Raw genomic sequence first — 12,211 nt, 5'->3', positions numbered from 1 at the left:
TCTCTGTCAAAAAAATAAATAAAAATCTTTAAAAATTTAAAACTGTTCCCCTTCAGATTTCAAGTTTACTCAAGGTCTTAGAGTAAATTTAGGGTAATTAGTTGGGTCAGGGGCACTGCTACAGCAGTGGAAGCATCTAGGCTAAAGAAAATGACTGGAGAGGTCTTTTCTTTTCTTTTCTTTTCTTTCTTTCTCTTTTCTCCTTTTCTTTTCTTTTCTTTTCAGCTTTGTTCCAGCTCTGGGAACTGATTTAACTTTTTTCCCTCTTACTTGGAGGAAAGAGGAATACACACTTCTAATATTTTTGGTCTACCCAGAACTCACCTTTGGGGAAATTTGAACTCTTTGCCCTCCCACCCAGAGGAGAGACAATTGCAAATTAATTTGTATTCTTTGGCCCATCCAAAGCCCATTTGTAGGGATGTTTGGGGCCCATTATTTTCCCTCCCACAAGAGAGAACATCACAAATTTTACCCTGACTGCTCTCTTTTTTCTCATTTTAACCAGGCCAAAAGCAGTCATGGGAGCCAGTGAGCTAACTCTTCTGTGGTTGGATCTATTATTTTTGAGTTCCATAGGTAACCTTACCTCTCCCAACAGATAGCAATTCACTTGCTGTTTCATAACACATGTAACTCCATAGCCACCAGACACCAGCGTTTTGTCTTTTCCCACTTCTCTCTCTCTCTCTCCTCCAAATAGCACTGTAATTATATTTTAATGAGTCAGTTCTAATGAATCTTCTTGTTGCCACCACTGTGTCAAGGGTCCCCAAGATGACCCCTATATTCAAAGATTTGGTAGAAGAATTCATAGGACTCAGCATATAGTTTTACTTATGACTAAGGTTTATTGTAACCATCCAGTAAGGACTTAAAGCTGGGTAAAAGAGGAAAAGACCAAGGTGGAATCTGGAGGAATCAATGTGCGTGCTTCTTTGTGTTCTCTCCTTCCCATGAGGGCTCACATGGAATATGCTCTTTTCCCAGCAACAAAGTGCAGCAGCATGTATGCAGTGTGTTAGGGAAGCCCATTAGAGACTTAGCACCCACAGTTTTTTACCAGGGGCTCATCATGAAGGTGTACTCTGCTTCACATGTACCAAAATTCCAGACTCCCAGGAGGAAAGCAGGTATTCAGCATAAACCGTACTGTTCAAACACTGTATGCCTGGTGAGCTACCCTTATCACTTAGGGAAAGTTTTGTATCAGTGTAGGAAACTGTTTACCAGTTGAATTCCCAGAGACTAGCCAGGGGCCAATGATTCGGCTCAGGTCATGATCTCAGGGTTGAGATCAAGCCCCATGTTGGGTTCCGTACTGGGCGTGGAGCCTGCTTAAGATTCTTTCTCTAACTTTCTCTACCTTTCCCTCTGCCCGTCCCGACCCTTCTCTCCTGTCCAAAAAAAAACAGTTTCAGGCCTGCTATATTAACTCTTCTCTGCACAGAAATATACATAAAAGAGTAGTTAGAAAATTTGAATGTAAAGAACTGAAGCTTGGGGCGCCTGGGTGGCTCAGTCATTAAGCGTCTGCCTTCCGCTCGGGTCACGATCCCACGGTCCTGGGATCGAGCCCCGCATCGGGCTCCCTGCTCTGCGGGAGGCCTGCTTCTCCCTCTCCCACTGCCCCTGCTTGTGTTCCTTCTCTCGCTGTGTCTCTCTCTGTCAAATAAATAAATAAAATCTTTAAAAAAAAAAAAAAAAAAAAAGAACTGAAGCTTTCCATTAATGATTTTTCTGGACTGGACATCTTCAGCTTCATAATCGAAATATAAGCTAAAATTGTTTAAATAAGTACTCAAAGGTTACTCTAAATGTTCTATAGGTAAAAATTAAGTTTGTTTTTAAATTGTTATAAAATGATGAAATTGTTTCATTTGTATCTTATTTTTACTTAGGATGGAAATAAACTTACATATTCCCATAAATGCATCAATGTTGTTTATGAGCATATTCCCCAGTATTGGTTTATGCAATTAATAGTATATAAACAGGTTTTTTGGATATTAGTGAACATTACCACTTTCATTTTATTTTAGTTTTACATTGTGAAGGAAAACAGAGGAAATGAAGGCACGTGTGTTGGAGTTTCTCGCTGGCCAGTACATGACTTTAACCACCGTACTACCTCGGATATGTGGCTCTACCGGGCCTATAGTGGTAACCTCTATCACAATGGAGAACAGACTCTGACGTTGTCCAGCTTTACTCAAGGAGATTTCATTACCTGTGTGCTAGACATGGAAGCCAGGACCATTTCCTTTGGGAAAAATGGAGAGGTACTGAAACTCATTCACAAGCATTACATATTTTCTTGTTTTTATTTATACTTAACTCACTTACTTAAGTGCTGGTTACTCAGTTTGTAGATTACCCCCTCTTCTCTGCTTTTACTTTATTACCTTTTGGTTCTTTCACCAAACAAACAACAGAAAGATGGTAAAATCCCAGTAAGATTTTTGAAGCAGATGAACAAATCAGGATCATTTGTTATATGTGGGATTTTCTTGGTTAGCAATGTTATTTGAGATTTGTTCTTGTAAATTGTGTTCTGTCTCATAAAAGCTTTGAATCTTAATGTGATTGGATATTATACATTAAAAAAAATTTCTTACTTCTTTTTATCACCTCTGTCACACTATAGGAACCCAAATTAGCTTTTGAAGATGTGGATGCAGCAGAGTTGTACCCATGTGTCATGTTCTATAGTAGCAACCCAGGGGAAAAGGTAATGAAACGTCAAACCTTTATACTTAAGTGTAAAGAATATTTGTCTTTTTTTATTAATATTTGTTAGGCTCTGTTAGAGTTTATAAATAGAATAAGCTATTTCTACCATTAAAGTACCTGCTCAGGTAATTTGCTCTCCAAGAAAGTTAGATTACTTTTAGAAGGTACCTTTACTCTTCATTAAAGCACTATTTGATATTCTGGCAATTTGAATGTAATAATTCCTTTCAGTTATAGGAATTATAGGAAACAATTTAGGAATAATCTGGTTCATTGGCAGTTGTGCATATAGGAGATCTAGAAATAATCTTTTTTTTCAAGATTTTATTTATTTATTTATTTATTTGAGAGAGAGAGAGAGAGAGAGAGAGAGAGAGAGAAACAGCATGAGAGGGGAGAGGGTCAGAGGGAAAAGCAGGCTCCCCGCTGAGCCGGGAGCCCGGTGTGGGACTTGATCCCAGGACTCCGGGACCATGACCTGAGCCGAAGGCAGTCGCTTAACCAACTGAGCCACCCAAGCGCCTGATCTAGAAATAATCTTAAATGTAATCAGATACCATTAGCTGAATAATGGAAGTTGTAGTTGTGATGGGGAACCTGACGTTCATTCAGCTGAGGGGGGTCCTTATACCTTATAGATGGTGTAAATTTGAACCCTAAACACTTTAGGAGGACAGTATTAAAGAGATACCCTCTCACTAAAAGCTTTTTTTTCTCCTCATCTAACACCCAGGCAGAGACAAATTTCTTTGTGGTCTCCCTGTGCTGATGGGTGGATTTGTTTTCTACTACATCCTTTCATTTGAGGATGTAGTATAGCCTAGCTCTGGTCTCCAGAATTTCTAGTTATTTTGTAGTAGAAAATTTTCACACTGTCATATTTCTATAATGGAAGTGCTGGACTTGATCAGTCCTAAGCATGAAAGTTAACTTTTATTCTGTGCTTTTAAATATGTTTTAAAAATTGCCAAGGTGGTATAATTTTAAGCTAGCAATTCATGAGAGAGGGAAACTGCCTCTTGAATAAGTAATCAACAAAACTGGAGATGAAGTAGAGACAACCCAGTACCTGCAGTAGTCCTTTCCCCCAGTGATATTCTCACAGCCCAAACTAAGCTCTGCTATGTTCTACTCAAAATGATGGCCTAGTGCTCCCCACCATCTGTGAACCTTGAAGGAATTAATTCAACCTTGGACTATGTATCAACCAATTTATTCTGCCCAGAAGCCTTTTCTGATAAGTTTCACAGTCTCTGATAAAAACAATATTAATGGTAATTAACATCTTTTTGAACAATTTACTGTGTATCTGGCACTGTAGTAATAGGCACTTTATGTACATAGTCTCATTTAATCTTTAAAATAACCATAAGACACAGATATTAATTATTTGTGCAATTTTTTTCAGATGAAAAAGCTGAGGTTTAATGAGATTAAATAATTTCCCAAGATTATTCAGAGTTAAGATTTGAACCCAAGTCTTGCTCTTCTTTTAACCTCAGGGTCTTATTTGAAATGTGTGGATTGGAAATATCCCAATTATCTAGACTTATAATTTTTATCTTTGTGCCCATTGAACAGTATAAGATGGCCTCAGGACTTGTCTTAAGGATGAGAGTGAATAGATTCTCAAGGCTTTTTTTTTTTTTTGGAGTAAGTGGAATCAGTCACATACACCTTGGTTTAAACCCATCTTTTGGGTGGCCACAATAACTCTGTTACTCAGAGGCTGTAGGAGGAAGTTTAAATGACAGGGCAGCTTGTTTCAGAGGACCATATTGCTACTAACAATAAATTTGTAATGTTTGTTCACTCCTTATCAGCAGCCAGTGGTATGATATACCTGTATTAGGAGACCGAACACAAGTTCAACATGGGATTACATGTGCTAGACTTTATAGTGACTAGTAGTTTAGGAGAACTACTACTATCACACATTTCCTGGCTTTTTTCCTTCTAGGTGAAAATCTGTGATATGCAAATGCGTGGCACACCGCGAGACTTACTTCCAGGAGACCCTATTTGTAGTCCAGTAGCAGCAGTGCTGGCGGAGGCCACTATTCAGCTTATCCGTATCCTTCACCGAACGGACCGTTGGACTTACTGCATTAACAGAAAAATGATGGAAAGGCTGCATAAAATTAAGATATGTATTAAAGAGTCAGGTCAGAAGCTAAAGAAAAGCCGCTCGGTTCAAAGCCGAGAGGAAAATGAAATGAGAGAGGAGAAGGAGAGCAAAGAGGAAGAGAAAGGTAAACATAATAGACATGGCCTTGCTGACCTCTCAGAGCCGCAGCTGAGGACCCTTTGCATAGAGGTGTGGCCTGTGCTGGCAGTGATAGGAGGAGTTGATGCTGGTCTTAGAGTTGGAGGTCGGTGTGTTCACAAGCAAACTGGGCGCCATGCCACGCTGCTGGGAGTGGTCAAAGAGGGCAGCACGTCTGCCAAGGTCCAATGGGATGAAGCAGAAATTACCATCAGGTATGATCTGTTGAGTTACACTTTTAGCAAACGAGTATTTAATGGTGAAATGGGCCTATGGACAGTGAGTAACTGTATTTTAGATGAGCTGCCAGTTTTTAAAATATTTTTTTTCATATAGCTGGGTATGAGTACTGTGATTTCATAAAGGAATATATCCCAAAGCCATGTTACCTGGAATATTAGTGGTTTATAAGATATATGGGTTTTTGTTTTGTTTTGTGAAGAAATGGTAAGCTCACTAATTTAGGTTTAACTGGGATCTGTCTTTCTGTTTTTCATTTGGCTGCTTGCTTTTTGATCATTTCCATTACACACTGGGGTAGAAAAAAGCCAGCCAGCAGATTTGTCACTTACATTTTGTGTAGGTGGGCTTTGAATGTAGGCAGGAACATTTGAGTGACTAAAATTCCTATCCCTTCGGGGTACAATATTTTGGGTAGATATGGAAATTACATTTATTTGACACAAACTGTATACTTAAAAGCATTTAGATGTGTTTGCAATCACATAGGATTTGTGTGAAATAGAAACTTCATGTTTCAAAGGAAATATGTCAAGAATCTTCCTTGATAAGGGGACTCATTTATCTAATGATTCTACATAGTTGCATCATTTGAAAATGTGATTTATTAGTGATAATATATAACTATTCATTTTATTGCCTAAAGTGATTGTTCTATAGTGGTTTTTTTTTTTTAAGATTTTATTTATTTATTTGACAGAGAGATAGCACAAGTAGGCAGAGTGGCAGGCAGAAGGAGAGGGAAAAGCAGGCTCTCCATGGAACGGGGAGCTCGACGTGGGGCTCGATCCCAGGACCCTGGGATCATGACCTGAGCTGAAGGCAGCCGATTAACCCACTGAGCCACCCAGGCGCCCCTGTTCTATAGTGTTTTTGTTTTGTTTTGTTCTTTGTTTCGTTTTTTAAAGATTTTATTTATTTATTTGACAGAGAGAGACACAGTGAGAGAGGGAACACAAGCAGGGGGATTGGGAGAGGGAGAAGCAGGCTTCCCATAGAGCAGGGAGCCCGATGCGGGGCTCGATCCCAGGACCCTGGGATCATGACCTGAGCCGAAGGCAGACGCTTAATGACTGAGCCACCCAGGCGCCCCTGTTCTTTAGTGTTAATATGACATGGTACAATATCCAAAAAAGTGGTACTTAAGTATTCTTTGGAGGCAGTACTGTTTTAGAATCTAACAATAGCTGTAGATTCTCTCAGCTGAAAACTGACACATACATAAAATTTATACACAATTTCACCCTATACTTACATTCCCCCACTCTACCAAGCTAAGAAACTAGTGAAAAATTTACAGTGTTACATGAAAGTATCTACCTTTTCTTTTATTCTTTGCCTTGTTTCAGAAAGGATTTGTGATGCCTTAATTAAGATGCAAATAAAATAAAGCAAAATAAATCAAATTAAAGCAAATAAGAAAATGAGGAAAAGGGAAAATAAGATTAAGAAGATTAATCTAGAACCAAGATTTAGGTTAATATGACAAATTTATGCCACCAAACTTTTGGTATTTGCGAAAGCTGTTACATTTTGTGTATTTATAACATTTTTAAACTTCAGTAAATTCTTGCCAAATACCAGGAAATAATGTGATCATATTTTTGCTTAAGCTACAAATTAGAAGCATTAATTGAAGACTACAAGATAATTTTTTAAATGAAGACAAAGTCTTGGAACCTCTTGAGTAGGTTATAGTCATTACCCATATAATAAGCGAAATCTGTTCTACAGACTTTTCAAATAGCTTACATCGGGATAGGCAAACTGCATCTGGCCCACCTCTTGTGTTTGTAATAATGTTACACACAGCCACACCTGTTCATTTAGGTATTCAATAGCTGCTTTCACACTATGATGGCAGGGTAGAAAGGTTGCCGTGGAGGCTGTGTGGCCTGCAAGGTCTAAAATATTTACTATTTGACTCTTTTTAGAAATTTTGCTAATTTCTACATTAGAGTATAGTAAATACTCTGATTTGAAAATACATGCACATCTCATTGCTTTTGCATTTATCATCACATCTCCCTATTTTCTCATAAAATACTCATTTTTCTCTCTGTAATGATTTCTCTAGTTCATGTAAATTATTCTTTGTACTGTGTACATGATGCATCTTACTTTGTTTACATTATTTTCTGTACCTTCCTCCTGTCTATCCCTCACTTGCTTCTTCCTGTGTCATTCTGATCTTATTAAAGCTTCCCAACTTTTTGGTCGCCTAGTGATACTCCATTGTATAATCTGGAACCCTGTGAACCCCTGCCTTTTGATGTGGCGCGATTCCGAGGCCTGACGGCTTCTGTGTTGCTGGACCTCACATATCTGACTGGTATTCACGAAGACATGGGCAAACAGAGCACCAAGCGACATGAAAAGAAACACCGACATGAGTCTGAGGAGAAAGGGGATGTTGAGCAGAAAACCGAGAGTGAATCTGCTGTAGATACGCGAGCAGGCTTAACATCTGATGATGTCAGAAGTCAGGGTACCACAGCCTCCAAATCAGACAACGAAATAGCTTCATTTTCTTTAGATCCAACACTGCCAAGTGTGGAATCCCAACATCAGATAACAGAAGGAAAAAGAAAAAATCACGAACACATATCCAAAAACCATGACATAGCCCAGTCGGAAATCCGAGCAGTCCAGCTGTCCTATCTCTACCTCGGTGCTATGAAATCACTTAGTGCTCTTCTTGGCTGTAGTAAATATGCTGAGCTGTTGCTGATACCAAAGGTTCTGGCTGAAAATGGCCATAACTCAGACTGTGCAAGCTCTCCAGTCGTTCATGAAGATGTGGAGATGCGTGCAGCCTTGCAGTTCTTGATGCGACACATGGTGAAGCGAGCAGTCATGCGGTCACCCATAAAGAGAGCATTGGGATTAGCTGATCTGGAACGAGCTCAAGCCATGATCTATAAATTAGTGGTCCATGGGCTCTTGGAAGACCAGTTTGGGGGCAAAATTAAGCAAGGTATGTTATCTGCTTTTTTTTTTTCTTTTGTGTTGTTGAAATTATTTACAATGTCAGATATGATATAGTCCATAAGTGATTTATAAAAAAAATTTTTTTTAATAAAAACAGTTTTCACATTGTTTTTCCTTTGCAAAGCAAACAGTTCTTTTTTGTTTCTTTTATATTAATAATTATTTACTTATAATTTTCTATCTTAAATCTACACAAGCATAGAACTTAATAATCATTATTACATTTTGTAAAACTTAACTCATGCCACAAAAGGTACTCAAATATTTATTGATCTGAATCGAGATGTATATTATTCTGATAACTTCTCAGAGATGTTTTATTTTATTTATTTATTTATTTTAAATTTTATTTTATTATGTTAGTCACCATACATTACATCATTAGTTTTTGATGTAGTGTTCTATGATTCATTGTTTATGTATAACACCCAGTGCTCCATTCAATACGTGCCCTCCTTAATGCCCATCACCGGGCTAACCCATCCCCCCACCCCCTCCCCTCTAAAACCCTCAGTTTGTTTCTCAGAGTCCATAGTCTCTCATGGTTCGTCTCCCCCTCCGATTTCCCCCCCTTCATTTTTCCCTTCCTACTATCTTCTTTTTTTTTTTTTTAAACATATAATATATTATTTGTTTCAGAGATACAGGTCTGTGATTCATCAGTCTTACACAATTCACAGCGCTCACCATAGCATATATCCTCCCCAGTGTCCATCACCCAGCCACGCCATCCCTCCCACCCCCCACCACTCCAGCAACCCTCAGTTTGTTTCCTGAGATTAAGAATTCCTCGTATCAGTGAGATCATATGATACTTGTCTTTTTCTGATTGACTTATTTTGCTTAGCATAATACCCTCTAGTTCCATCCACGTTGTTGCAAAGGCAAGATTTCGTTTTTTTGATGGCTGCATAATATTCCATTGTATATATATACCACATCTTCTTTATCCATTCATCGGTTGATGGACATCTTGGCTCTTTCCATAGTTTGGCTATTGTGGACATTGCTGCTGTAAACATTGGGGTGCACGTGCCTCTTTGGATCAGTACATTTGTATCTTTGGGGTAAATAGTGCAATTGCTGGGTCGTAGGGTAGTGCAATTGCTGGGTCGTAGGGTAGCTCTATTTTCAACTTTTTGAGGAAACTCCAAACTGTTTTCCAGAGTGGCTGCACCAGCTTGCATTCCCACCAACAGTGTAGGAGGGTTCCCCTTTCTCCACATCCTCGCCAACATCTGTCGTTTCCTGACTTGTTAATTTTAGCCATTCTGACTGGTGTGAGGTGATACCTCATTGGGGTTTTGATTTGGATTTCCCTGATGCCAAGCGATGTTGAGCATTTTTTCATGTGTCTGTTAGCCATTTGGATGTCTTCTTTGCAGAAATGTCTGTTCATGTCTTCTGCCCATTTCTTGATTGGGTTAGTTGTTCTTTGGGTGTTGAGTTTGATAAGTTCTTTATAGATTTTGGATACTAGCCCTTTATCTGATATGTCATTGCAAATATCTTCTCCTATTCTGTTGGTTGTCTTTTGGTTTTGTTGACTGTTTTCTTTGCTGTGCAAAAGCTTTTTATCTTGATGAAGTCCCAGTAGTTCATTTTTGCCCTTGCTTCCCTTGCCTTTGGTGATGTTTCTAGGAAGAAGTTGCTGCAGCTGAGGTCAAAGAGGTTGCTGCCTGTGTTCTCTTCTAGGATTTTGATGGATTTCTGTCTCACATTTAGGTCTTTCATCCATTTTGAGTCTATTTTTGTGTGTGGTATAAGGGAATGGTCCAGTTTCATTCTTCTGCATGTGGCTGTCCAGTTTTCCCAACACCATTTGTTGAAGAGACTTTTTTCCATTGGACATTCTCAGAGACATTTTAAAGTACTACTTTTATAGATTCTGTATTGTAGATTCTGTATTACTTTATTTTTTATCTTCACCTTTGGGGATAATATGAATTCTGAGATAAAAATGAGATATATTCAGTAAATGTTTATTGAGTGTTTGATATGTGCCAGGTACTCTTCTTGGTTCTGGGGAGCCAGCACCAAACAAAACAAAGTCCCTTGCCTTCATGGAGCTTCAGTTCTTTTTTTCTTTCTTCCCTTCCTCTTCCTCCTTCCTTCCTTTTTCCCTTACTCCCTTTCTTCCTGTCATAGATTAGACAGTAAATAGGCAGAGAGAAGTGCATGTTGTATATGAACAGGAGTATTAAGATCATGATTATGAAGGTATGTGGCCATTTGGCAACCCTAATAGAATTAGCTATCTTTGTGGCAACTGCTATCTTTTTTTTTTTTTAAGATTTTATTTTAGAGAGAGAGAGAACAAGTGGAGGGGGGGCCGGAAGGCAGAGGGAGAGGGGAAGCAGACTCCCTGCTGAGCACAGAGCGAGAGGCAGGGCTTGATCTCACAACCCCAAGATCATGACCCTGAGCCAAAATCAAGAGTTGGACACTTAACTGACTAAGCCACCCAGGCGCCCCACTGCTATCTTGATATTATGTTTATTTGTAAGCTCTTAGATGTTTTAATTAATTTTTTTAAACTGTTGGGAGTAGTTTATTTTGTGAGGCATTGCTCTGTTTAGAGCATGGGGTTTCTGTCTAGATTTGTATTGTATTTACATGTATTACATGTATTTACATGTCTTCATCTTTGCATGTTTGAAGACTAAAGATAGGCATCAAAATCAAAGTGCTAAGGAAACACAGTTTTAGTGATTAGATATCATTGGAGAAGTTCTAGTCAAATCTTACAAGCAAAAGTGAGACTATTTTTTGTTTTTAAGAGAACCTTCTCTAAAAAATGAGTAATTGCAAAAGCTTGTTACCTTATTATCTGTAGAGTTTATAAAGTGGGTACAGTAGTGAATACAAGGATGTATACATGCAAGAACATTAAAAAATATTTCATAGAAATTGGTACTTACGAAATAGATTTAGAAACTTCTCAAATTAAATGTTAAAAGTTTTCCATTCCCTTGTCACTTGTGAAGAAACAAATCCTTAATACTTTTTTAATATTTACCTTGGTTTACAGAAATTGATCAACAAGCTGAAGAAAGTGACCAAGCCCAGCAGGCACAGACGCCGGTTACCACTAGCCCATCAGCCTCGAGCACAACTTCCTTTATGAGCAGCTCACTGGAGGACACCACGACTGCCACCACTCCAGTCACTGACACAGAAACAGTACCTGCATCTGAATCCCCAGGAGTGATGCCACTTAGTCTTCTCAGGTAGGGAAGTTGACTTTAACATCTGCCATATTGATGCCTGTGATTTTGATCTCACGATCATTCTCTTATAAACAATGTGCCTAACTAAAAGCATTCTAGAGCTAGAAGGAACCTAAGAGATCATAGAGTCAAAGCCAATTTGCTGAAGTTGGGAATGTTCTTCAGAAGTTTAATAACTTGCCCAAAGTCTCACAGCCAGTTTAGAGGTGGCTGATCTATCTCCCGTGCCACTGGCAGATACTCTAGCCGTCTATCTCCTTATAATAATCTTTTTTTGGGGCTAGGTTTTTGAATATTTTTTTCCTCAAAAAGTAAATGCTTGTATTGAATATTAGAGCTTCAAGATAGAATGCACTTCCATGGAAATAATTTTCTCAGGTTATTTCCCTTTTAAGCATTATTTCTTAATTATACTTTTATTCTTGTAAGATCAAACAAGTCTACTCAAATGAAAGAGCATGTCTTATGATACTTCTTCAGCCAACCCTATTTTAATAGGTTTGTAAATTCCAAATAATGTTTAAGTTTCTTTTTGCTTCAGTTTGCCAGGTATATTCACAAAATGAAAAATTTTGAGAGAAAATCGTTAGGAAGGGACTATTTTGTGAGCTCCCTTAACTAGGGCTTAAGTGAAATAAAGGGCAGTAGAATGGTTAGTCTCCTTTTTTCTTCTTTCTTTCCCCCCTTCCCTTAATTGACAGGTTATTATTATTCCTAGGGTATAGACTGACATCTTAGAGAGTAGAAGAGA

General features: G+C 38.5%; 1 protein-coding gene across 15 annotated transcripts in view; it reads left to right on the top strand.

Moving 5' to 3' along the window:
• Nucleotides 1–12,211, top strand: part of HERC1 (HECT and RLD domain containing E3 ubiquitin protein ligase family member 1) — a 188,049-nt gene that overhangs the window by 119,898 nt on the left and 55,940 nt on the right. For 14 of the 15 annotated variants that reach the window (XM_032417640.1, XM_032417641.1, XM_032417652.1 and 11 more), the window contains 5 exons: nt 2,043–2,282; nt 2,648–2,731; nt 4,694–5,214; nt 7,441–8,216; nt 11,262–11,460. In XM_032417640.1, coding sequence (XP_032273531.1) covers nt 2,043–2,282; nt 2,648–2,731; nt 4,694–5,214; nt 7,441–8,216; nt 11,262–11,460 — 1,820 coding nt within the window. The remainder of the gene's footprint in view (nt 1–2,042; nt 2,283–2,647; nt 2,732–4,693; nt 5,215–7,440; nt 8,217–11,261; nt 11,461–12,211) is intronic. The other variant, XM_032417646.1, reaches the window with a different exon arrangement.

Source organism: Phoca vitulina, unplaced genomic scaffold (genome assembly GCF_004348235.1).
Source record: "Phoca vitulina isolate PV1807 unplaced genomic scaffold, GSC_HSeal_1.0 scaffold20, whole genome shotgun sequence".
Taxonomy (NCBI): Eukaryota; Metazoa; Chordata; class Mammalia; order Carnivora; family Phocidae; genus Phoca; species Phoca vitulina.
This window is presented reverse-complemented; position numbering and strand designations above follow the sequence as displayed.